Source organism: Lampetra fluviatilis, chromosome 17, assembly GCF_964198595.1.
Source record: "Lampetra fluviatilis chromosome 17, kcLamFluv1.1, whole genome shotgun sequence".
Taxonomy (NCBI): Eukaryota; Metazoa; Chordata; class Hyperoartia; order Petromyzontiformes; family Petromyzontidae; genus Lampetra; species Lampetra fluviatilis.
Genome location: NC_136291.1, coordinates 4,940,025 through 4,967,863, shown reverse-complemented (window position 1 = coordinate 4,967,863; position 27,839 = coordinate 4,940,025). Strand labels below are relative to the sequence as shown.

At 44.0% G+C, this 27,839-nt stretch overlaps 1 protein-coding gene across 2 annotated transcripts in view; it reads right to left on the bottom strand.

Moving 5' to 3' along the window:
* Positions 1–27,839, bottom strand: part of LOC144936852 (matrix metalloproteinase-16-like) — a 52,282-nt gene that overhangs the window by 9,209 nt on the left and 15,234 nt on the right. Inside the window, exons 3-6 of one of the 2 annotated variants that reach the window (XM_078864028.1) lie at positions 16,018–16,035; positions 12,407–12,529; positions 7,545–7,849; positions 5,008–5,169 (exon numbers count right to left, since the gene is read on the bottom strand). In XM_078864028.1, the coding sequence (XP_078720154.1) occupies positions 5,008–5,169; positions 7,545–7,849; positions 12,407–12,529; positions 16,018–16,035 (608 nt within the window). The remainder of the gene's footprint in view (positions 1–5,007; positions 5,170–7,544; positions 7,850–12,406; positions 12,530–16,017; positions 16,036–27,839) is intronic. The other variant, XM_078864029.1, reaches the window with a different exon arrangement.

Genomic DNA, 27,839 nt, shown 5'->3' with positions numbered 1-27,839 from the left:
CGCCTGTTGTATATTTGGAGTTTGCGTGTCTCTCTCTTCTCTCTCTCTCCCCGTGCTCGCGTGGATTTTTCTCAGGGTCGTCCAGTTTTTCCTTTCACATTTAGAAACATGCATTTAGAGTATTTTGCCACATGATGAGCCATTTCGTTGAGCTATCATTTGTGGCCAGGTTGCTTCTGAAAAGAGCGATGTAGCTCAGTGGGCCTTACCTGGTAAAATTAAAATAGAAGTTTTCGTATCTAGTGCTGCCGTGGTGTAATGTTTAGCCCACTGGACTTATCCAGAGGTCACCGGATCCATGCCACCTCTCGGCGTGGTGGTTTAAACAATGGGTAAGTTTCTGAAATCCACACCACCCCCTTTCCCCACCTTTATCCACCCAGCTACCAGCCTGTCGACCGGCAGGGTTTTGTGTTGTATTGTAACGTGTGGGTACCCACCACCTCCTCCACGATGTCTGGCCAGTGTGAAAGAGTAGGCCAAAATACTCCTTAGAGGTGTTCTCTAACACTGGTCAACAAAAAAAACCCATTTTTTTCTGGCCTGGACTTTTGCAGCTGTTTTAGACTTATTTCAGGGTGATGATTCCAAATCTGATCTCAGATTTGCTCTATCACATCTCATTTTTATGCTATCGGCATACCCCATTTTCATTGATTTTACCCGAAATTAACTCTGTCACTTATGATTGCAAGTTGTTGCGAGTCAGTGACTGCTTTAGTGTTAAAATATGGTGCTGTATTTTTAGGATAATGTGTTTATAATATCATTTTATGTAGATATCCACATTTATTTAATATTGTTCTTCTGCAGTTTTTATTGAAAATGCAATATTTGATATCTCAAAAACCTGATGTGATAGACAAAAACTGATGCCAGATTTGGAATCAGCACCCCAAAATTACCTTAAAACCGTTGGAATACCTTATGCCAGAAAAAGTGTGTTGACCAGTGTAATAGCTCCATTCTAGCAGAGGTCCTTGCAGGATTGCTCATCGGCTCTTATTAAGGCCTGAATATCACATGTGCTGTTGGTGAGGCCAGCGCTGTCTGTACTTATTTCGGGTTGAGTCAACCTGAAGGGAAGCCCACTCCAGGTATAATAACTAATTCCAGTAATGAGTACAATATATTTTGAAGAAGCTAATTCAAGTTTCCAAATATCTGCAGATGCTACGAAATTACTATGAAGTATAAAAAACTGGTATCTAAAATGTAAACTATCCTATTATGCAAATTATATATATTATTACAAATATTTGACAGTTCTGGTAGAACATTGCTTGATGTATGCTCATTTATTACTTCATGAGAAGCTCGTTATAACATTGTCCCTTCTTCTTTGTAATAAATCCACGTTTTTTAAAAACACATGTGTCGCTTAATATCCTGGGTTTGACCACTATGGTCAAGCTCTGTATATGTCCACATTCATGTCACTTATGTAAAAAAAAACTGTTCTGTATTTCCAAGCTAAATTTTGCAGAAGAAAAAAAATACTTGAAGGCAACATGGGAATTGGATCTTAAAACTTTGGCAGCAAAGTATATTCAACTTCCAAATTTGTATATGAAAGTTGGAATGAACATATTTTTAAGTACATGAAAGGTATCATTGTATCAACTATTTTAATATGGAAGGCAACGGGTAGTAGAAGTTAGGAATATTTTTTTTTCGGGTGGGAAGGGAAGGTAAGGTAACGGAGGGGCTATGCACATGGTCACGTAACAGAAATTTAATGAGACAGCCAAATGAGTCAGTGCAGCTTTTCCATGTCAGATGTGGCCAAAGGATTGAATGTACATTTCGTGGAAACGCAAGCAATCATTCAATTATCCCGAAATGACCACGCCCATTGCAGCGGTGCTCTGGAAACTCCTGTCCGGTTCATTTGGAGCTAAGCAAGGAGTTCCACTGTGCAGGCACCGCGAAGACTGGTCGACTCAGAATAAGCCGTTCATTCTGACGGGAAGCTACACAAGAAATGCACAATGTTCCTAGATGTTAGCGCCACTGGTGTGCGCTGTGGCTTATTTGCTGGCTGAGTGTATACGTTCAGCTGGCATGTTACGTAAAACACAAGGCAACACAAAAGAGGCCATACTGTGCAAATAATGACCGTGCAAGCCAGCGTTAGCTCTCAATAACCAGGGCCCTCAAGCTACACATAGTCGTTCTTTATATTTTTTGTACCCAATTGTAAGGTATGCATAAAGTGTCATTCAATTTTTTTGTGAGAGAATTTAAAAAAAACATCTGAAAGTCACATTAGTGCACGTATTGTCAACGTTAAAGGCGCAGCCCTGCAAATGCCTGCTCGCCCCACTGCTCGTGCAAGAGCCTCCACTCGCGCCAACTCGAGAGGGCCTTACTCATATTCTTACTCTTTGGTTCTTTCGGTAAAGTCACGTAGGTATAAAATAAAATAAATCACGACGTTTCGGGCGCAACACAAGCGCACATCATCGGGTGGGAAAGCATGGTCTGCTGCTGAGACAGACTGTTCAAATCAAGATCGAGAGGGCCTCTCTTCAGGGGCCTACTCTTCAACGCTGGTCAGTTCGTCTCGGAAGAGGTAAGAGTCCGCACAAGATATCGCACTGCATGTGACCAATCGACTGTCAATCTACTATATATGCATAGTACAGCTTTATATTTTAGTTTACCAATTATTAGATGCTAACATAGAGTATTACTTTTTTCGTAATTAAAACACCTAACTGTTCTATCATTTTACGCATCATCGATACCGCTATAATAACATTGTTTATCAATTTTTATGTGCGCGTGTGTGTGAAGTGTATTACTTTTTACGTGAATAAACACTGTAGGTGTCGCTAAATTTTATTTTAGACACCATTAAGCCAAAGGGGAATAAATCTACCGTTGGTGGGGTTTTTTGGCATGGAACTGTCATATGAAAACCTCTGTCAAAAAATAAACACTTTGGGAGCATTTATAAAAATGACGACTGAAATAAAGCACGCCGGAGGGCCCTTTACAAATGAGGTGATAAACAAACCCAAGCACAATTAATACTCGAGAGCCAACAAACACTGCACCCAGTGGGACACGTGCACATTCAGTTGGGAAATAGAAAAATAGAAAAAACAACCAGACACACTTTAACTTTTACAACACAGCAAAAACAATAAATACACAACTAACAAAACACAACAACAAAAGAAGAGCCAATCACGTCTAAACAACCCATAAAAGCAAAACAGATCAACAGAAACAAAAAAAATGTATGGCTGCTTCAGTGAAGCATTATTGGTAATAAATCAAATAAATCAACTTCCAGCCAATGGACCAAATTGGCTTGAAATCTTTTTAGTCGTTGTGTTCGGCGAAATAGTTTGGTAGTTAAACAGGGAGACAGATAACGGTGGACCCAATGCATCGATTCATCAATGAATATCGAGTCTTGAGATCATGATACGTACATTGTAAAAGTCAAGAACATTTGTATTTGTATATTTTGCACGTGAAAGGGTTCAACCGACCTGTGGCCACTGGAGGCCGTAACATTGTTCACAGGACTTGAGCGTATCTGATGAGAGTGAAAATTTAGATATATTTTTAGCTATCCGAGTTAAAATTTGCCAAATTCAGTCCCCGAACCAACTTTATTGATGTTTTTATTGTGCAGAGTAATCTGTGACTGGGCCTGATGCCATGAACTCACTTACACTTTGAGAACTCAGGTTTAATTACAGTCCCCACTGAAATAAGAGAGAGAAATAGAGAACACAACATTGTATTTGAAAGCCTCTACATGTCTTCCACCTCGGCCTCGGCAAGGTAAAGGTAAAAACAACGAGCCTACCTTTACCCTACCTTTTACCTTACCACAATACAATCACTCTACCCTTACCTTTTACCCTTTAGCAAGGTAAGGTAAAAGGTAAAAAGCAACGAGCCTACCTTTACCCTACCTTTTACCCTTACCCCGTACAAATTACCCGATTACAGGGTAATTACTGGGGTACTACACATGAAAAAGGTTTATAACAGGTAAATGCTAGGAAGAGCGCTTTATTCATATAGAATACTCTTGATGATTCCAATTTTAAATGGAGGCCACGGACTGTGCCACGGAGCTTTTAGCGAGCGGTAAACAAGGCATTTACCGGGTAATACTTCGCGCTACCTTTACCCTACCCTTTACCTTACCCCTTGGCATGTCGACACCTTTACCCTTTTACCTTTATCCTTTTACCCGGTAAAAAGGGTAAATTACCTGACCTTGCTGAGGCCTACTTCCACCAATCTCAAATACACTTATTCAACATTTTAAGAGCCTCCTTTGTAACATATTGAGCCACTGCTCTCACGATTCAATCATCTGTCGAGAAGAATGTCAGAGGTTCAAGTAGTTTTTAGTTTGTTGCCCCGCACCTCTGATTAGCGCGCTCGGCTACGTACGAAGTTCAACATGAATGCAAACAGAAATCAGTGGGCTGCATTTAAGTGGATCCCCTTGTATTTTGCACAGTCCAACTAAGGTTACCACCTGTCCTGGTTTTCCCAGAACCGTTATCTTTGAAGTAGCTGTCCTAAGCAAATGTGTCTTCTCAGGACATGAAATCGATAGATATTAAAAGTAAAAAATGTCATCAGTTGACAACGGACATGCATGTAGCTCTCTGCTCTTCTGGCATTGCGAAAAAATATTCTTGACGTGATATGTACAGTTTATTTTTTGGTTTTAACTCAGAAGGAGCAACCCTCAGCCCTAAGCTGTATACATCCATGTATCAGCCACGGCAGCATCATGGTCAAAATTTGCCAAATCTGTAGAATTACCCGCACATTGCTCTATTTGGAGAACACAGAGCAATCATCCCCCTCCCCCATGCGTCTTGTGAAACTACCGCAAACTATACGTGTGAAACACAGATCCTTCTCCGATAGGCTCACCGCTATAGGAATGGCATGAATATCAAATCATGAACAACGATTCGATGATGGCAGGCTGCCTCGCGGCGGTTGACGGCAACTCACCGTATATCTGCTGGATTCCCTGCAGGTCATCGCGGGGCAGGACAAAGTTTTCTGTGTCCATGTACTGGTAAAATGGCGCCATGATGGCTGCGGGGTCGTTGGAGTGCTCCAGGCCCAGCGCGTGGCCCAGTTCGTGGATGGCGACGAGGAACAGGTCGTTACCTGGGAGAGAGCAACAGGCATTTTTTTGTTTCTCGTCATCACAGCTGTTGAGCATGGGCCAAAAATGATCATGTCGAGTTTTTTTGTCGGTGTTTTAGCGTTACGGTCAATGGCAACATAAATCATGCCCCAAATATGTAATGCATTACAAAAAATAATAATAACAATCATCATCATCGTCCATGATCTATTATTCACTGCTGGATGAAGGCCTCCCCAAGCTGCCGTCATCTCTCACGGTCCCTGCAATGTCGCAATCCACCCCAGCTCCTGCCGCACTTGCCGATCCCGTCGCTCCATCTCCCACAGTGGAACGCCCTCTCGGTCGCATCCCCTCCTCCTTTGGCTGTCACTCCGACGTCAGTTTAGACCACGTGGCTCATAATTCCTTCCATAGCGACTATGAGTGGGGACGATGATTTGTTCAGGGCGAACATACGACTTTTCACATGTGTGTGACGTTGTACTCAGGCCACACGTAGCCATTCGTCATGGACCTGCAATGTATAAATACACTTAGAACCTCTCCATGAGCCTCGCTTCATCGCTCCATCTCCTTCGGGGAATGTAGTCTCAGGAATGATACCATTAATATGAATATTGGAAAAAATTAAGTGAAAATGTGAACTACTCATGGCAAGTGCAATCAATTGGTGTAGCTGCCGAGGAGTAGATCTCTGGATCAACATGCCCATTAGATGCCTATTATACACGTGGTAATGTACGTACCATCGCTGAATTGCAAGTGTATAAAAAAAAAACATATGTATTCAATTAGCACACATTATGTGTACAGAAGAAGATCATGAATTGCCACTTAAATGTTATCTTTTGTAAATTAATACTGAATATCATCAAAAGAGAATGCCCATTGGACTATTGGTACAGCGAAGGCACATTGTTGATACTACAAAGAAAGCTATGTAATTTGCTTCTCAGTTGAGATGCTTCTTATCATTACTTTGAAGGATGACTGGGGCCTTTTCCTCTTGGGAAAAACAATCTAATCCAATAAGATGACACAGACGGGCTAAAGACAATATACGTTTTGCCTGGAAGGTTAACTGTGGATGCATGTGTGTCAGTTATTATTTTTACTAATCAGCTTGAGGCAGATGTTCCGCGACCAAATAAGGCTTTACCAGGGTTTTATGGAATTAAACGCTGTGCTAGAGACCACTTCCATAGCTAAATCAGCCAAACTTCAAATTTAGTTTGTCTAAAAGGTAGAGGTACAGCCCTATAATGATTTTCTTACACCACTTTTGGCAGAAGGGCCTCAGCTAGAAAGAGTTCTTAGAGTCCCCTCTTAGGGTATTAGCCTCCTTTTCAACAACTGCTACCATTGTGTATTGCTATGCAATCACGTACCTGTAAGTCGGTGTGAACAAAAATATTCAAAATCCATAATGCTATTTTTAACAAAATAATTATTTTCACAGGTGGGTCTCGGCAGCACTCCGTTCAGCACTGCTCAGCACAATATGTGGGCAAGTTTTAGCTAAGAAAATAAAAGCAGCTCTGCAGTCACCACATCTGCAGACTGTGGGGGTAGGAAAGCGAGCCTCTCTTTGAGTCTAGGCTTAAGTTTCCGGCCTTCCACTAATTACAAATCCCCAACGACCACCACACCCCTCCAGATATCACGAAAGCTTCACTGCAAATAAATAAGCCTTGGGCATTAGACGAGCCGAAGAGCTGGAGAGATGATATCTGCTCGTGCGCAGCTACGATGTTGATTATTGCATTGGAGAACCGCGAGAGATGACGGAGACTTGGAGAGCCCAGCAGTGGATTCAAGATGATTGATGATGTATGCATGTTGAAACGTCGTACTCAGTTTGTAAATGTTGTGGCTTGGCTCTCCAACACACCGGTGTGCTGTACTAGTGACGAATTGGCACGTTCTGTTTATGTGACAAACCTTATTAGTTGGCTGTGTCAGGCGGTGGTGGGTTTAACAACACATTTATAAATTTTGATATAAAGCTTTCGTGACTGCAGGGATTCATCTTCTTGGTTCTTTCGACAGACCTGGTCTTCAACTTGCGTTGTGGCCGAAACGTCGTGAGAATTATTTTATTATGTTTTATTTTTATTATTTTATTATTTCCCTTCTACGTGACTTTACCGAAAGAACCAAGAAGAAAAACACATTTATATATTCACACGATCTAACCCAAAAAAACCTCTGTTATGGATGTTGAACTTCTTTCGCACCATATGTAGCAAACCGCGCGAATCAGAGGCGATGATGATGATGGTGGTGCCAACGACCATGAGCGAAACGAGCATCGTCAATGGGCTCGGCGAAAGCTATCGTAACGTTTGCTGGACCGATGCACCAAGTGAATGCTCCCTGCCTGGCCACACACCTCCAGCGTTCCCGTTGCCCAGCGTCCAGGGCTCGTCGGCGTCGAAGTGCGTGTCCCCGCCGATGCCCGGGCCGGGGAAGTAGGCGTGCGCCAGGAAGCCGCCCTCGCCGTCGAAGGGCGAGCTGTCGCCGTGGTTGCCCGAGGCGAAGAAGATCATGATGTCGGCCTCGCGCCGGCTGCTGCGGATCTCGTGGTTGGAGACCTCCTCGAAGATGAGCGGCGTCACTTGCTGCCACACGTCGAAGGCGCGCCGCAGCGCCCGCCGCGTGTCCGCCTCGCCCACCTTGGGCGTGTAGTTCTGCACGCTGCACCCGTTCGAGTGAAGATAGCGGTTCGATATTTGACGAACGGCGATTCTTACGGCTGCCGATACGTGCTGCGAAACATGCGTCGAGTCACGCGCGCAAGGATCGATGTTTGACTCGTGAAAATTATCTGTGAGTGATAGGCGAATGCAACGTCTAGGGGGGCCAGCGAAGTGAAGATGACTGTAAAAACGAGACAGAACACATGATAAAAAAAAAACTGTCAAATCCTGAACGTAATTGTGGTCCTGCATCTCACCAGGTCATTCAAACATGGCAGGTGAGAGGAGGAAATGGGGGGGGGGGTGGATGATGTTAGTGATTCGTAACAGCCTTATTAAATACTATATATATAAAAAAGTCAGAAGTGGTTTTCCTTCAAATGATTATGGGCTTGGTTGGGAGGGCATAAAGGAGCGGCACCTGTGTGCTGTTAACAGCCCCGACTCAGTGGTGGAAATTCCACATTACTCTGTGCTGTATGTATGTTGAACTTCTTTCACACCGTACGTAGCCAACCGTGTGATGATCGGAGGTGCGGGGGAAGGACAATAATCTCAACATAAAAAGCAGTTCTGAGGAAACCATGGCGTGCATGAGTTAACTCACAAAACAACCATTGTTGGCTGACTCCACATTGGCACTAGATTTGAAGCTTTCGTGGCTGCAAGGATTCATATTCTTAGGTTTTTTCGGTAAAGTCACGTCTTTGAGCCCCGCCCCCCTCCCTCCCAATACGTTCCATTCATTGGCTACCACATTCTGATGAGCTCCCCCCCCCACCTCTCCTCCCCCCTCAACTTGCTTTTAAGGGATTACATCTTGAATCATTGCCTCACTTGATGCAGCTAATCTGGCTGTGACGGTCCCACCTGATGACGGAGACTTGTGTTGCCTCCGAAACGTCGTGATCTTTATTTTATTTTATTTTTATACATTTTGATGTTTTACCTACGTGACTTTACCGAAAAAACCTAAGAATATGAATATCCACATTGGCACTCTATTGTATTGATCCCGGAGGAGTCAAAGTCTCAATCGACACCCTAACCAACAAATTGAATCCTCAATCCTCTGCTGGAGAGCCATGAACTCTACCCCACAAAATAATTTGTGCAAAGTTACATCATTTTCAAAATCACATACAGGACATTAAATACTTTACCACTGCTGAGATAATAAAAAAAAATGTTTTTATCAGCAAACGGATTGAACAGCAGCCAGCACAGCATGGGAGGAAATAACATTGCGATTTTAACTTGAGGAAAGAAGTGTATAAAATCGCATCCTAAATATGCTGTGAAATGTGACGGGGAAAACAGCCCACTTGGCATTTGGATAATTTTCCATGAACAGACATTAGATATGAGATAACCTTTAAGACTGATGATAAACGAGTGCTTGAATTGTGAGATTAAAGTTAACATTTAATCAGCGATACGTTGATGTGGTGCATGAATAATGAGAGGAATTACACCAAAAGTAAACATTTTTAAACCTGCCCTACACGGGGGGAGGGCAAGATCTGGAATGAAAACTGAGCGAGCGCGTGTGGCTCCCAAAAAAAGGACCCCTCCCCCTCAACTCCCCACGCTCAAGCTGGGCGCTTCGCGGATCACCGCCCTCGATGATGCGGACATGAAGTCTACCCAGGAGGCCCGGCTACGGGCAACGCGTCACGACACCTGGAGGAACATTCGATACAGCGCACGGGTGGCTTTGCGACGACTAACTCAGACTACGTGGGGAGCACTTTCGACGTGGTTATTTCGATTATTTGGCTGCTATAAATGTCCACATGATAAGCCACTTTGTTGGGCTATCATTTGCGGCCTGGTCACTTCTGAAAAATAAATGAATAGCTCAGTGGGCTTTACCTGGTAATATAAAAAGGTTGTATTTGCATATATATTTATGTTTTTAAGCGATTTCTTTACCTTTCCTATACTTTGCACTCCTATCGTGTTTGTACTGTTTGTTGTTGTAACGTTCTGACCCGCCCCTACTGGTCATCTGTGGAAAAGAGTTTATAGCTCAACGGATTCCTGCAGTATAAATAAATATTCTGATTCTGACTGTACTTTCTATAAAAAAATAAACAATAAACACTTTGTCTGGGTCAGCTTTTTATATCCTCTCTCGAAGTGTTTGACTGCCACTCACGTGCATGCGTGGAGGTATAATGAAGTCGCATTATCATTACCAATTAAACATGAGCAAACAAAATGCCAAACACGGGTTTCTCAGTAGTGTCAGATGAGGTATTTCAATGTGTTGCATGAATGTCTCTCCGACTGCACCAGCAACCAGCACAGGAATATCTATATGGGTGAACACTCCATCGTCGAGTATCATTAATTCTTAAACGACCGATACATGCATCGAATTGACTGTTTTAAGAATCGATGCTTTTCAGTTCGTACCACGAGAGGTTGTTACACGTTCACCAAAAATGTGAAATAAAAGAATTGATTCCTGAATCAAATCGCAACCATCCATCGAGAAAATTAATTGAACTCTCAGGGCCTAATCGAGTGGCAGGCTGTAAATTATTGCATACTTTAGTCACAATCTATAATATCTTGAAATATTTTTTTTATAAGAATATTCGTTTGCTGTTTAAATTATTTCCATGTCACTGCTCAACATCTAGGTCAGTGGTCAGAAAACAAAATAACAAGATGAGCCATTTTTTTTGTTCGAATTGGGCAAAAAAATATTCCTTGGGTCTTTCGGTAAAAGTCACGTAGATAGGTTCAAAGAAAAGAACAAAAAAGAACAATAATAAAATAATAATAAAAATAAACTCAAATATTTCAAGAGCCGCAATGCGCGTGAACAACGTTACAAATCAGTTCCTGAAAGAGCGGCATGCGGCTCGGGAGACGCAGGTTGCCGAACCCCGATGCTAGGCAATCGCAGAATAGGGCAGTATCACAGCAAGGTCACCTATTGCAGCTACCGTGCATTTACAGGGGTGAATTATAGACAACAAGCCACGCTCTAAACATCGCCGCTGGAAGAAAAAGGTAGAAAGGGATGGTGCAATAACGACACAAATCAATCCATTATTAGAAGCCGTGGTTTGGCATCATGCCCTGGCAAAGCCTCCTGTCCTGTACAGTTTTGCCACCAAAGCGCCTACCGCTCACATGGCTAAAACAACTGAAAAATATTTTCCAGATATTTATTTTCATTTAAACCTTGTACTTTGCCTGGCATTATTATACCGGAATTCGTGCCCTAGGCATGTGTGCAGAAGTGCAAGAAAAGTGGCAACGTTTTCAGTGAAAAGGGAAGAAAATGGGAGAAAATAGGGAGTAACAAACAACACTGAACAAAATAGTTCATAACTGCTGCCCTGCAAATCGCTTGCTCATGCCACTGCTGGCAGAAGATGGATCCCTAGAGAGCCATTTTTGAGGGTATGTTGCTTATTCCATCCTGACCATACGGATTTGAAGGAGATTGGAGAGATTGGAGTTCCCGCACTTAACCCTCAACGCACAAGACCTGTCGATCAACTAACTTGCACTCGGTTCATATTTTTCACAACATCCTACTCTTTATAAAACCACCAGCATTCTACTGACAAGCAGAACGTCATTTGGAAGCTCTTCAACAATGTAGAAATCTACCGGGATGTCCTTGCTCTTTCGCACAAGAAAATAAAGTGATTTCTCAAAACACTACGTGTGAAAGATGAGTTTGTAGAGCAGGTGTGATCTATGCTATCAGTGTGCTTCACTGGTATTGCAGGCACATGATTATGTGCAGATGCAGAGTATCCTTGATCATTATTAACAGTCAGACAAAACCTGTTCTTCAGAGTGGATATTCTCAGATGCACTAGATAAAACCACACTAACACGCATCACATTGTTACATGTCCAATTTTTGATATAGCACTTCACAAAAACTAAAAAGTGCGTAAATAATCATGGAGCGATGCACGCTGGTATTTACATTGAGGGACATAAAGGGGAATGCATATGAGAGCACACACGCAGGCTAATGACACCATTATAGTGACTTGGAGAGGACGATTCACGATAATGGACCGTGGCCGATGATCAGGGATAATGACAGTGGCAGACAAGAGATGAAACGCGTCTGAGAGGACATCCACCACGGGAATCCCAGTTGATTAGATCCGGTGCGAGTTGAATTATCACACGGGCCGTGAAGAGATCACCGCAGGGCTGTGAGAGACGGCAAAAACTTGGGAAGGCCTTTGTCCAGCAGTGGACTGAGGATGGCTGAAGTTGATGACCTGATGACTCTCATCACCCACTATCATGCCAACCATGGGGATTGTCAGAGAGAACCTTAATCAGCCTTGCACGCCTCTAGAAAGGTCATCTTAGGACTGAGACACACTCACTATATTGTTCATTATGACCTGGGAATGGGACAAAATATATTTTAATTCATCAAATCACAACACCGTCATGCGACACGATGATAGGCTACAGCCACAAATTTAGAAGCAGCCCACAGCTAAAATCCAATGCTATCCCCGCTCTGACCGAACACAGGATGGTGGCGGCGCAGTACCTGTAGGTGATGTGCTTCTGCTGCCACCGTTGCCCAGTGAGGGCGTAGCGCTTGCGCCGCAGGCCGGCCTGCAGGCCCTGGTCGATCCGATCGGGAACGCCGCAGCGAGGCCTCTTCATCCACCTGCGGTCAGTCCGCCACGAGAAAAAGGACGAACAAAAACTAAAAACCACAAGCAAGTGCGTTGCTCAGCCACTGGGACCTTCCCACTTGGGTTGCCACCTTTTCCTGGTTTTCCCAGAGTCGTCCCATTTTTTGAGGTAGCTGTCCTGGCTGATCTGCAAGCCTTACCCGGACATTAAAAGTCTCGGTTTTCGGTATATGCATAAGGATAATAATAGTGATACATCACTCATTGCGTTTACATGAAGTTCCCCCCTCTTCTGGTATTTTGAGATACTCTTCTTTTGCTGGTACGTACCAATCTTCTTTTTGTACCTCAGAGGTGGCAAACCTAATGCCCACACAGCCCAGACTGTGCGCAGTGGCCATATTGGAATGTGTACCATGCCCGAGCCACTATCAAAATTAACGTGAATTCTTTATAATGGAAAAAAAGTTCCACTGAAAAAACCTCAATCTAAATTCAAGTAAAATGTCAGCCTCGCAAGAATTTAGAAAGTTTAGCTCTGATATCCGACTGAGACACGTATTCTACTGTTCATTATTGTTCCTGGAATGTAATTTTTTTTGTTTTATTGAATTTAACAAATCAAGATAAACGATCTTGATCTTGATTTGATATTTATTTGAATTTATCAAATCACAACACCTTTATTGGATACTGGATTATGATACACATGGGAAAATATTGCCACATCAGTAGAAGCAGCCCACAGCTAAATATTCATCCAATGTACGCTCCTGCAGAGCACAGCTGCTATCGTTACTATCGGTATTGCTGTAATCGTGAATAAATCCTCATTGATTTAACTATGATTCTTATCCTGGCGACCCAAAAATACAGACTGCTCGATGCGCAAACTACAGCCAGCACTTTACATTATCACCAACCCCAAAGGTTGGTGGAAGGGGGAGCGATCGGGATGCCCAACGGTTTCATATTAAGAGGATGTCATTTCACTTCGGGAGCATAGGTCGTACGCAGCCATACGGCAAATGTCCACGTGCCATCGTGTGCGGCGAGAATGCACTGTCGCAAATTAAACTCGAGGTGCACGCAAGTGTGTGCGTCATACCTGTCAACATGGCTCTTTTTCAGCAGGAGGTGTGACCCGGTCTGGATGTTACAGTGAATGAGCCCATTCTGGTATGCACAGGTGCATTAAAACAGTGGCTATTATATCCCACGGCCGAACAAACAGCTCAAATTGGAAATGCACGAATGTGATTTGTAGCTTAGAATGTACGTATGCATACCAGATTGTTCTCACGGAAAAGTTAGGGCCTCTCTTTCCGTGACTCGGTGAGCACCTCCATTGTGAATCTGAAGCCATGTTGGCAGCTATGATGAGCAATGAATTGCGTCAAGAATGTAAAACCCACCCCAAACTGGAAGCAACACAGACTCACAGCATTTCCTCAAAGCAAGTAGAGGCGTAAGTAAATGTACGCACTTTTGACACCATTGCCTATGCCAGGGGTCGGCAACCTACGGCTCCGGAGCCGCATGCGGCTCTTTACGGGCTGCTTCTTGACGATATGTACGTATGTACAGTATGTACTCAGATGCATTGCGGCTCTTGAAATACTGAATTTTGTACCGAATTGGAAAGAAATGGCTCTTCTTGTTATTTTGGTTGCCGACCCCTGGCCTATGCCTATAGTGAAGACCAACGGTATCGGGTCTTGAGACAACTCTTAGCATCGATTCTGAAAAAGTCAGTAAAGCTGTCTTATTTTTAACTAAAGTAAAAAGGAAACCACAATATTGGTCATTGGTATCATTAACAAGCGGGATGAAATATTAATTGTAAAAGTCACAATTGTATGTTTATTGTTGCAAACAATATTTTGTTAAAGTGTCGACGAGTGTGCACTGTGGGAGTTTGAAAAAAAAAATCTCTGTGCATTTGTTGATCAATGCTGATTGAAGAGACTTATTGGCCACTGTAACCCACCACGAGCTGATGGTATCAAAAATACAATTAAAGAAAATTAAATACATTGTTAAAAAAAACATAAATGGTCTGGTTTACAGTGGGTACTTCAGTAAAGTAAGGGGGTTCTTCAGGCGATCCATAAAACCACCAGTTTTTAACAGTGTATGGCCTTGCATACAGTTTTAAGAATCAGCCGAACTAATCCTATGTGCTCCGACTACAAATGATTTGTTTACAAAAAATAGTTCGGATATGCTTAATAATGATGAAGGCTTGTTGTTTTTTTTACTATTTGACAAAGTCAATAAAAATTAGATCACTGCTTAAATGTAAATCAATATGTAAATTATGCATATTTCCATGCAAATGAAAAATGATGATGCTCAAAACTGGATTGTGCTAATAGCGGGGATGTGTAGCTGACAACTAGCGTTCCATTCATTACACCTCGTGTGGGATAAACAGTACGGTAATTAAAAATCGTTTTGCATTTCACTGTCTTGGGTCGAAAAATGGGAGAGATATTACACACGAATGTGTTAACTCTGTGGTGTGTAGTAACGAGTTGCTCCCTTCACGATTAAATGAACCGTTGCCATTCAGGGTGGAACATTGATTTAATAATTTAATCAATTATTATTTTTAATAATGAATTATATCTTTTTTACAATGCGGTGAATGTGGTGTGCCTTTAGTGGACTAGATGGGTCACATGAACCCATGACAAATGAAAACCACTCAAGTAATTGAACAACAATTCTTACACACAATTGGATGCATCTATTAGCATAACAATCAATATTAATTGATCAAATGGTGCATCCTGACTCCCCTAATATGCATCATATTTTGCTTGCCAATCTTGTTGGCTAAATGCTCGAGTTCAGTGCTGCCAATTACTTTTGACTTGCTGTATTAAAATATCACAGGTTAACTAACCAGTGTTTTGTGGTTAACCTGCGGTCATTTTACAAAAAAGTCTGGATTATATGACGAATCCATTCAGAAAATCTCACTGAGCAAGCATTTCTTGCATCAAACAACAGCTGAGAAAGAGTATTCACAGTACTGTAAAGCTCTGCCAGTGGCCTTTACAAAGTTGGGATTACCCTTTCCCATATACATTTACTCTGTTATCGTTTGTCACATGACAATAATATAAAAAAAATATATTTTCAGAGCTGGAAGTTAGTCAAATTAGGTGACAAAACGAAATTTAGTACGATGGGTTTTTTCAGTAACTTGGATGAGACCATCATATCCACAGATGTATTCGCAGGCAGTGGCTGAAACATGGATTCGAACCCAGAATCTCAGCGGTGCTAGCTCAGGGCTCTGAACTTTGAGACACCTTTTTGCCACCTCAACAAAAGTAATGTTGTGAAGCTTTGGTAACAATGAACATTTTAAGGCAAATGCTTAAATAGGTCAACATTCAACCACAAAGCACGAGAATAAATGTATCGTTGTACGGTGAAAATAATGACCACAGACACCAATGAAAGCAACATCAAGCCAAAAAAAGGAATTTATTTCAGTAATTCTTACCTTTTTGACTGTGAATCTCTGCAGCATGTGCAAAAATAAAAGGAAAGGTTTACTTATGACATCAGAGTCCAACATTGCATATAATTTACAGCCTATGCTACTTTTATCACCAAAGGAACCAAAAAAGCCCTTTGAAGCACATATACTGCCATCTGGGATATCTAAAGCCCTTTTAAATAAAAAAAATTTCAACATTATCTTTGAAAAAGTTCAGAATAATGCCATTTTAAACCTTGATATCAGCGGAATATTTCGGAAATGGGTGATGCGCCGAAGATAAATATGTTTGCATCATTTAACGATGGCACAATACATCAAAAGAATCCAAATTGGTGAAAACTGTGTTTTCTATAGATATGGTACAATCGGATAGACAGCTATATTAGAATAAAAAATGCAACTATTATAATAATCCAAATGTATTATAAATTACAGTCAGTATTTACCTGTACTCTATCTATACAAATTCTGACATTAAACGTATGCATATTGTATCGCCTGGATGAACTGTGAGATACAGACAGCACTTCGACTTTCAACAACCGGCATATACACGTATAAATATGTATGTCCTGCATTCCACAACCCGCTTATTTGCACAAAACTAATTTACACTCTCGCGTTTACCGTGCACCAACAATGAAACAAATAAACGTGTGCCATTTGGTGGCAGAGAAGGCAAAGTCAAGACAATAAAAATTCACCTTAAAATGAGGATAGTCAAAAATAGAAAAAAACAATGAAGCTCATATGTTACACATATGTAATGGGCCTGTCTATTAACCGAGGGATTGAAGAGGCTTGCATTTAATAGCGCGTCTGCAGCGCTGTGTGGATGTCATGCGCTCATCCCACATTCCCATCCATTCCTTGAAGCTGGTCCTGTCTGGAACGTTGGTCTGCGTTCTCCAAAAACGGCAGACTTGTTTGCTTGCCGAAATGTTCAGGGCCTATGCCTGCCCCACAGTTTTTGCCCCGAAAAAATGTCGTGGAATTGGGTACGAGGTAAACAGGTCATACTATTACTTACTCATTCGCCGATTGCAAACCCCACCGCTGTTTGAAGGCCTCCCCACACCGTGTTGGCAATGGTCATGATTCGCCACACTAATCAGTGGAAGGTTGGTGAAGAGAGACGAGGCCACGGGAACCAATTCAGATCACCACTTGCCACTCGTGATAGCCGTCAATCAAACCTCAGGTTCCCGGGTTCATACAGCGGCGTTGTCATCCGCTGCACCCCGCTGGGTCTGGATATTTTTGTTAAGCTTTTAGACAAACACAATACATTTTATCCATAATAGAGGTTTTTTGGGGTTAGATCGATTTTATGATACTCATAGAGGCTATGTTCACGTGACCAACCACTTCAACAGATTTTTAAAAAAACGTGGTGTGTGGCTTGCAATGCTGATATTCATGAGGTGCCTGACTGCATAATTAGGAGCAGAGAGGGAAGGCAGTTAAAATTTAAGGGGAGGATATCACTCTATTGACCCTTAACTGATGACACAAAGGTGGACAGTCAATTGGTATAAAGGCTTACCTGAGCAGCGTCGCAACATGTAAGCCTACGTAGCACCTTTAGGCACACTCAATATCTCACCGTCGCATTGTACCGCATTGTAGCGTCCCCACGCAGTGCACATAAGGGGAGGATATCGCTCTATTGGCTCTTAACTGATGACACAGAGGTGGGCAGTCAACTGGTACAGAAACTTACTTGAGCAGCGCCATAAGTCGACACAGCACCCAAAAGGCACACGTGCCGCTCAAAGTCGCATTGCAACAATGTACCCACGACGTATGCGATGATCCCAGCACGTGGTCCCTGACAAGTGCACTGAACAACCCCCCCCACCCGTGATTAAACACAGCGCGGAAATACGCCTGCCTAACATGCGCGCAGTGCGGCCAATCGACGGCGTAAATCTGGAGAGCATGCGTGTATCAGAGCTCAATAACAGCATCAATAGCTGTTCAGTATCCTCTACTTACTGCCGATTCATTACTCAGCCATCCCCGATGCCATGGCAGTCCTTGCCGACCACACCGGGCGCGAAGCAGCTCGTAGGTAATGCGCGTCTCGTGGTGCAAACGCGCGCAACGAGTTGTTTGCACGCGCGCGCGTGTCCAGCGACGACGTTGACCATCCGGGCGCAAATTGAGGCCGTTTATTATTTATCAGCCTTACGAGGAGGGAATGAGCGCACTCGCAATTAACGGTCAACAGGCTGCACTGCTCGCCGAAGCGAGCGCCCAGACATGGCAATCAGACAAAATTCCAATGAGTGCATCTCGCAATCTCGTCGAATGCACGCGCGCAGCACTTTATCGACACGCAAACACTAATTGCTGCCGCGGCTCCTGCAGCAGAGCAGAAATTGACGTGGAGAGATGGCCATAATGAATTCCTGTGGCGCTTAAACTTTCAATAAGCAGTGCATTACAAAACACGGGCGCACGTGCGGTTCGCTGCGCCATCTCGGGCGTTTGCGTTACGACGTGTCAGTGGCGGTGACCGTAGTAGGATCGAGCTTATAAGGCCAACCCCCTCGAGAAAATCGTGAGGGCCATTTAAAGTATCCCGACGTCTCTTGACCAATGTTTACTAGATCGAGACGGCTTCACGAGGGGCTTAACATTTTAATTCAAAACTCGCCGATGCCACTTGAACCTGGCACACGCTAACGTTGGCCGCAAAGGGCAATGCCTCACCTCGATAAAATAAAAAGTTTAAATAAATGCAAATTGCTGCGACGCTTGTATGAAGGCTCTTGAAGAGCAGGTGCGTTAACCGATCACGTTGAAAAATGTTCCGATGCGATCGACTGTGAAGTCTGACCGCTTGATCAACTGATCGATTGTCAACACCAAAGTTGACATGAAACGTAGTTATGGATGGCACGGAACTTTATCTCCAAGCGCAGTTTAAAGAGAGCAAGGCTACAACACTTACTGCTAACGTTGGCATATTATTTCCTTAGCAGTCAACGTAAGCATTTGGAGATGTGAGTGTCTATGCAGGTTGGTCTGTTATCTTGCCGACAATGTCTGCGCTCTGTCTTGTCTGTAACGCAGCAACCAACAATTTTTGGCCACCAACAAGTTCTCAGATTGACATTGGCTGCGATCATTTGCAGTCTCAGAGCATATTATCACTAATTAAAACGAAAGCCATAAGTCTTCGATCACAGTGGGTGTACGTCTGAAATGTCTACACCAACAGCGGGGCTTCCTTTGCTCTTCCAGTTTATATCCGGAGGTGGGGTGGGGGTGTGGTGGCTGCGGTATTCCCAGGTGAAGCCGCGTCAGCACCGTATTTCACTGTGCCGCCCCCCCCCCACCACCACCACGCGCAGCCCATAAAAATCTGTCGCGCAATTAAGTCCTCAATTGACGATTCACTCCGAATGATGCGAAGTCCACGCGTGCACACCCCAGCCCTCTCCCCTCCGACCCTAACCTTTTAATTATCTCCCGAAACGGCAGCAGTGATCCCTCAAATGAAGCAGTTCCACCTTGCCCGCTTCCCCGTTTAATGATCCCCTACGCACGACAGCGGTGACCCCCCCCCCCCCCCCTGAAATGCAGTAGTTGCTGCTCGCTCGCTCCTTGTTTAATGATCCCTGGGTTGGCCCGCGTTGAGAAAGAGAGGCGTTGAGTCAGGGGCTCAACGAGCAGAGAGCATCTGTGGGTGGTGCAGTGCGCGCGGTGGATCCATCCATGAAATACTTCACGCGACGGCCGAATGCAGTCAGGAGCGTTAATTTTGAACGGATCACCAACTGCGGAAGGGTAATGGTAAACGGCAAAGTCTGCCGCCCTGAAACTCCTTGCTCACGTCACTGCTGGCAGAAGGGCCCTCTCCACCAGAGGGAGCTCAAGAGGGCCGTTGTATCGAGTGTTTGGCCTACTCTTCCACACTTGGCCAGACATTTTGGAAGAGGTGGGTGCACCCACACTTGATCCCACCACATGTGACTTTGTCGATCGATTAAGCGTGTTGCACCCATTAATGTTGCTGGGTGGACAGAGGAAGGGTAACTAAGAAGCTTCTTCGTTGTTTCAACTGCCACGCTGGGGGGAGATCGAATCGAACTAGCGTTCTCAGGATTGCAAGTCCACTGTGCTAACCAATACGGCAATATCTAAAATGGGAGGTTGCCACATTGAATAGCAGTATGGATCCGAATTTAGTACGTTCTGAAACAACCAACAGTAGGTAATTAGATGAATAAACAGCACTCTGTCATGCACTTTTAGCTAAAAAAAAAAGACCTCGCGTGATTAAAATTATTTGATTGACCTGAACATCAAAAGGAAACACAGCATCATATTTTACTCCCTTGGGCTGCAGATGTTGCAATTAACACCACATCCTAATACAGTTGTTTTAATCTAATACCAATTAAGGAATCTGTACGCATTCTGTTGGGATCCCTGCTCTGCACTATAATTAGCATGCAAATCCTGTAACAGCTTATTTAATCTGGGTATTATTAACCAGCTGTCCTTCCACCAAACGCTAACCACAGAGAGGTGAAAGCTGGGGTTAGGCAGACTGGCAAGCGATTCATCACTTGCACCTTCCACACTTGCAGTTAAACTCCATTAGGCATTTTCCATTTGACATTTATTCACTTTTTTACGTGATATGCCGCCGTGGTGAAACGGTCAGCACACTGGACCGGTAATCCGGAGGTCGTCGGTATGATTTGATCTCCCAGTGGGGCAGTTGAAATAACAAGCAAGTTTCTAGAGCGAAGCCTTCCCCCCATCCCCCCACCCAGAAGTAAAAATGGACACACCAGTTAGTCAATAGTCACGTCACGTGTGGTGGGGTAAAGTGTGAGTATTCCCACCTCTTCCAGGAATGTTTGGACAGCGTGGAATCGTAGTAGTTAAATGTAGGCCAAGTACCCTATGGATTGGCTCTTCTAAGCTCCCTCTCATGAAGGCTGCAGTGACATGGGCAAGCAAATTGCAAGGCTGAACCTTTACCTTTTCACTTGTTTTTTTAGCGCAACCCGTTCTATCGTCATTTTCGGAATGTCCGTAGAATACTTTTAGTCAGGCGTCGTGGGATTTTAGTTTTTAAAGCGGAGATCCAATTTAGTGAATCAATATTTGTTAACATTAAATGATACTGCCTTGTCTATGTGTAACTTTGCATGTGACTTACTGCTGTCATTACGACCAGGCCCCAAATGAGGTGGTGGAGCTTAGTTAAACCGTTGTAAAATATTGTAAATAACTTCCCGTAAGATTTACATGCATGCACAGCTGGTCGTGGGTATATTACGATGAGGTACTATTTGCTTAAGGTTAGAAGATATCTTTGCATAAAGCTCAAATAACATAACTTGCATGGCCTCACATTTGCATTTACATCAATCAACATGGAATAACTTGTTAGGATCTTGCATTTTCATTAATCTGAAAATCAGCACCAATCGATTGCTGAGGAAATTTGGCCGCATGAATACACAACACCGCAACTTGAGAAATTTATGATAAATCCATATTAATCCAGGATTCTGCACACTGCACACTGCGTGGGCCATAAAAGTGGTTTATGTGAAACACCCAGGGCTTTCTGGGAACCAGTGGGTGGCCTGGGGTCAGCAAGCACCCTGGACCAGTCGACAGGAATGGAGCAAACACCAACCAATACAACGAGCACTCAACTAGGCCTTGATCCATTTAGTGCCATAATGGGCGGAGAGGGCCATTTCGGCATACCTGGGGTCAATTCACTCGCCATTCAATGATCAATGCACTCTATTCAACCAGGACTGAGCTCATTAAGATGTAGCGTCGTTTTCCGCAAGTGAAGCCGAAGTATATCTCTCACACGGAGAGACCTGCCAACAGCGGAGAATGTGATGGGAACCAGTTGCTCAGTTCTGAGGGTTTCCCATGGCATTCGTTGCAATAACAGAGGGCAGAAATTAGCAGTGCATTTTTTGTTGTTGTTGTGCAACGACGCAAAGGAGGAAGGTTGCAGGAGTTTGCAAAAAAAGTGGTCTCGGCCATGCCGCAGAGGTCGCAACCAGGTACCCGATACCCGTACCCTACCCGATACCCGGCTACCCGTACCCGGCCGGGTACGGGTAGCTGTTTGCGACCCTGGTGCGGCCGGGTACGGGTACAGGTAGGCCGTGAGTCACTGGTGAGTCACCGTTTGTCACTCATTTCGGGTAGGGTACGGGTAGGGAACGGGTACCCGTACCCGGCCGGGTACGGGTACCCATTTGCGACCCTGGTGCGGCCGGGTACGGGTAAGGAATCAAATCCGGTTAGCGACCTCTGCCATGCTGTCAGCTTCAGCAATAGCTGCCTCTACACCTCTGTTTCTAAAGATGTTCACAATGTGGGAGGTGAGTTTAAGAGCAAAGCTTGGGCCATCTAATTTATTTTGTGGAGAAAAGTTTGATTGGGACAGAAGCTCAGCACTCTGCAAGGGTAGACAGCAGAGGTGGAACAATTCACCCTCCACTGGCAGTTAAATTAATATTCACAGTGCAAGATCAGTTTGATTCCAGAATCAGTTATTATTTTTTTTACATTTGTGGTTATTTGTCATGCTATCAGTGGCTGCAGGATTAATGTTCTCCCTTACCTATTACACATCTCAAAATACTGATTCTTTCAAACGCAATTCGATGCCTCGATCAAGGGCTTAGGAATCGAAGCTTTCAAAACTAGTCGAGGAATCAAAGCTTCATTCTACTCCTAATAGCAGCAATGCACGAGGATGAAAGTGTCATTTCATTTATAACAGTCCTAAATGGCAAACATTAGCAGCCATGGCGTGTTGGCTCTTCACTCGGCTCACAGAGACAGACAAAGCGACATCAATTGGCAGTCAGGCCGGACAGCCGACAAAAACTTCACTGTATTATTATTTTAACATCATTATGTATGGAGCCACCCATATGAGTTGCATATGCCTTGGTCACAAAGAGTGGCTTGTTTGCTTTGCGAAACACAATCCTTTTATAGCAAAGGGGCGAATTTGGCCACGACACTTGGGACACAAAGGACCACTATTTCAGAGATTGCCAATGTATGGGAAATTTGGCTTCACGTCTCTTTCCGAAGGATCGTGTGCTCCGTGACAAGAGGGGTCTCAATGCAGCTTGAGTTAGAATTGGGTTTTAAATATTTAAAGTAATTTGATTTGTAGAATAACACACTGCTAACCGTAGCCCCCTCTGATGCTACCTCAAAAAATGCTTCTGCTTACTAAGGCCCAGGGTCCACTCCAAACTCCCCTGCTATCACGGAAAGTGCCTATAAGCAAAACTAAATACAATTTTCATGAGTGCAATGAGAAGTAAAACATGAAATATATATTTTAAACTAAATAATGTATTCGATTATCATCAACCATGGTCAATCCATTACTAGATGAAGGCCTCCATATGGATTCCAATGTCATCTCTCATGGTCCTGCGATCTAACAAAGACAAAACCCCCCCGTATAGCCTTAACAGACTGTTGGGACAAGGGCTGTTAGCGAGCACCTATGAAGGCTGGCATGGCGCACGAGGGGGTGGGTGGCCAGCACCACGCCCGGTCGCCTTTGTCTCCCTAGTGCCAATATTTACACATCGCACCAGGTACTTGTTTGAGGCCGAGTCGACCTAGGGGAGGTTCAGATAATCGTCACTGGTGTTAGCCGTGAGCGGGAATCGAACTCAGGCCGCCGGGATCGTATCGCAGTGCAGCGCTAATCGCAACCACTATGGCTCCCCACGATCTAACAGTGCACACTTGCGCACAAGCTTATTTCATTGGTCCACCACCTTGGTAGACACACTTGGACTGCGCCCTCGCCTTCAGCTCCACCCCTATCTCTACCATCTCTCTCTCTCTCTCCCCCCCTATCTCTGCCCCCTCCCTCCCAGAGGTCGCAACCGGGTACCCGATACCCGTACCCTACACGATACCCGGCTACCCGTACACGGCCGGGTACGGGTACCCGTTTGCGACCCTGGTTCGGCCGGGTACGGGTAGGCCGTGAGTCACTGGTGAGTAACCGTTTGTCACTCATATCGGGTAGGGTACGGGTAGGGAACGGGTAAGGAATCAAAACCCGTTTGCGACCTCTGCTCCCTCCCCCATTGTCTAACGCACTCGCTTTACTTGTGTACCTCTGGTGCTTGGTTCCTACATTGGCGCTGGCTGCCCCGCCCATGCTGTTCATGCCGCACAGCTTTGCTCACTTTGGAAGCCCTTATTAGAAGCAGTTACATTTGGAGGCTTGCCCCCTCTTTTCTCTCCGCCTGATGAAGACCGCTTGTGTTGCGATCGAAACGTCGTGGGTTTTGCTTTTATTTAAAATGATAATTATTTTTTTATTTTCATTTTATTTTCTATCTACGTGACTTTACCGAAAAAACCAAGAATATGAATTCCCGCAGTCACGAAAGTTTTAAGTCGAAATTTAGACACTCTTTCTTTACGTTACATAAGAATTTGTGCAGACAGGGAATCTCTGCTTATGCGTGTCCCGATCTTCCTGTCATCCATACCCGTGAATCAATCTGAAAGAAAAAAAATCCTAATATCCTATTAATATAATATTTATTCATCCTATGATCCGGGCTTATCTGGATGATCTTACATTAAGAGAGTTTTCGTACCAATCCTAACATGTGCGATGTAAACGTGGACAACGGAAGCAAGAAGGAAAAGTAAAATCCCTGGCAGCAGAAATGAGGATTGTGAGAAGCGACGTTGGGAAAAAATAGACGAGCCAAAATAAGAAAGATCATGGTCAAAGGCTCTGAGTGGAGGCACTAATGAGGCATAACAGACGAGATGTTGATGGCAATGGCCACATGACAGGGGGGGGGGGTTGTCAAATGAGGACCCTAGGGAAGAGTCCTAGAAGATAGCCATGGAAGAGATGGAAGATGACAGAAGAGGCTTGGAGAAGAAGAGAGAGGGCAGATACTGCATGATGCATATTACACAAGAGATAGAGTGAGCCTGGGAAAACAGAGGGATATAGAGGAACACGTTGTTGCTAAATCAACCCAGGCGTAGGCAGACCGCTGTGATAGATAATGATGAAGATGAAGAGGGGTTAACACGGAAGTGGCAGAACATTCATCTATTATTTGCTCGTATCCATGCAGTGGTTTGCCGAAGCACCACCGCATTCATTCTTTTTCCCCGTGGCTTTCCGTGTTGAAGCGACTCGGGTAGAGGAGACGAATTCATCAAATTATGCGTGTTTAAACAGATAACCGCGTGGTTAACAGTAATAACGTCACACAGGCGAATATGAACAAGTGTCTCTACCGATGGTGACGTCACAAACTAAAAAAATCTCAATCGTTTCAAGTATTTATGATGAACATTAATTACCCAAAGATTATGCGCATTGTCCACTCTACGTTAAGGCATATGCCCCCAGGCAATTGTTGCGACGATGACATTACTGGTGATTAATTTAGCGCTGGAAAGTGTAAAACCAGGGGCGGTTTCTTCATTAGGGCGATTGGGCGACGCACCACCAATGTCATTCAACCACAGAGTCACGCGAGCCGTCACTGTGCCTCTGGATACAGTCCAATCAGCGTCATGCTACGTTCTGTGGAGTACCGCCTCTTTTTGGGCGATTTCCCTCCAGCTGAGAATCGCCCCGATTGGTCCCATAGACTTACATTCAAAGATGTTTTTTTTCGAACGGGGGCGCTGCAATGCATTCTCTATGGCTTCCGGGAGGGCTCGCCCTAACGTGCTTACGTCATCATACGTGCTTACGTCATCATACGTAAGCACGTTTCATCCAACAATATAATTTGTTGCCACCTAGTGGAATCTTTAATAAAATAAACTTGAGTGGTTTGTTTTAATAGTGAGTATAGAAACAAACAAGATGTATTGTAAGAGTCACTTTATTTTTCATTAATATTAAAGAAGTGAAGTTGCCTTTACATGCTTAAGCTGTTAATTTATCCATTGCATGGGTGGACCTTATCCTTATCAATCATCCAGACATTTGCCCCCCCTGAGAGATTTTGCAGGAGCCGCCACTGTGTAAAACTCATCCGCTTCATGCTACTGGTATGGCTTAGCGGCCTGTGTGCAAAGCTGTTACCAAAAGCCCTTTTTCCGAGTGGCCGCAGAATTAAGTAAATGCATTTTTAATCGGTAAACATCTAATTTTCATTAAATTGATTGGACGAGCTCGATTGTACTTTAGGGATCATACGGGAGAGACTGCGCCATATCCCAAGAGTGCGTAAAGTCCACAAGCCAAGCCACGTTAAAACTGGAACAGTCGGCTCTTAACCATTTACTTGTTTTTTGCTTCAATGAAATGTCAGTGGGCCCTTCATGGCAAGTGTTGAAATTTAATTGGGCTAATAAGGAAGAGCTTCACCAATTATCACACATGTGCACGGTGTTCACGTGCGATTTCCCCGGCTTAGAACTATCCAAACCATGCTTGAGGTCACTTGATCGCACGTCACATGAGAAGCATATGCGGGTCACATGTAAATATTCACGCTTATTGGAACACGCATAACACAAAACCACCAGCATTTTAACCGAAAATGTCTCAGCAAAGTTTAACATGCGCCCATAAGTGGCTTACGTAAGTACTGTTCGCGTGTGATTTTTTTTTTTACGGGGTGGGTTTGCTAAGAGTAAAGGGTAAATGACTCCTTGCCAGAAGGTGCTATCGCCATTGTGTGGTTTTGTAATCAGCTGTTCCGAGGCACGCTTCAGTGCACTTCCATGCCGCGGCTATTATAATTGTAATTCGGGGCATTAACAGTGGTCAGATCTTATGTGCGGGCACAGGCGACAGCCCGGAGAGCATGTACGCTCTACCACTGTGAATGAACTCCGTCACCTATTCCATTCAATCCACCATTTCACCAAAGCCGGTGAAATGGTGCTTCCAAATTATAATGCACAATAAATATATAAATAACCCCGGCTTCAAATGTGCAACGATCATACGAGCCTGTCCTTGCTAAGAACACCTTTTATCTATAATAATGTATAATTATAGCCACACACGGCACAGCCAGCCAGGTGGCTCAGTGGTAGAGTGAGCGGCTCACTACCAGGCAGTTGAGGGCTCAAGCCCTGGCTGGGATTTGATTCGGTGCATCATCCCTCTAGGGGAGCTACCATCTTGTGGGGATGTCAATGGTGGTTGCCTATGGATTTAAACTTGGCTCCCATCATTACAATGAGTATCTTCACCACTGTCTCAGGGCTGGGGACAAGGGAAAGAGCACCTACCTCCTCAGTGCTCATGTGAGCAGGAAATCAACAAATATGCGGTGCAGTACTAGGGTTGTTTTTTTTCTCACCAAAAACTCATGGAAACTCAAGAAAACAACAAATGCTTCCGTCACGTCGACCTTCAGCTGGCAAAAAAGAAATACACACAAGCACAATATTTGGCGAGAAAATGTAAATATGAATACCAAATGCACATCTTATTCAACAATATTTAGGTGACCTTTAAAAAGGCACAACGTTGTATTGCACGAATGTGTGCCTTGCTGGTACTTACTAGTATTGAAAAAAATCCCTTATTTATGGATTTCATAGATAGGGCCTGATTACTCTGATTGTCGGCCGAGATATGGTGTGTCCAAGTAAGAGATTGGATTTCCAAACCCTTAATGAGAAAGAGTGGCCTGAACCCAAGGGGCCTGGAAGAACTGATATTGGATAAATCTCTAAAACAAATTACTGCACGTGCAATAATGGCCACACATGTAGCGCGTGCTACATGGGACTATGGCAAACACCCCATGTTTGCAAATTCGATTAAA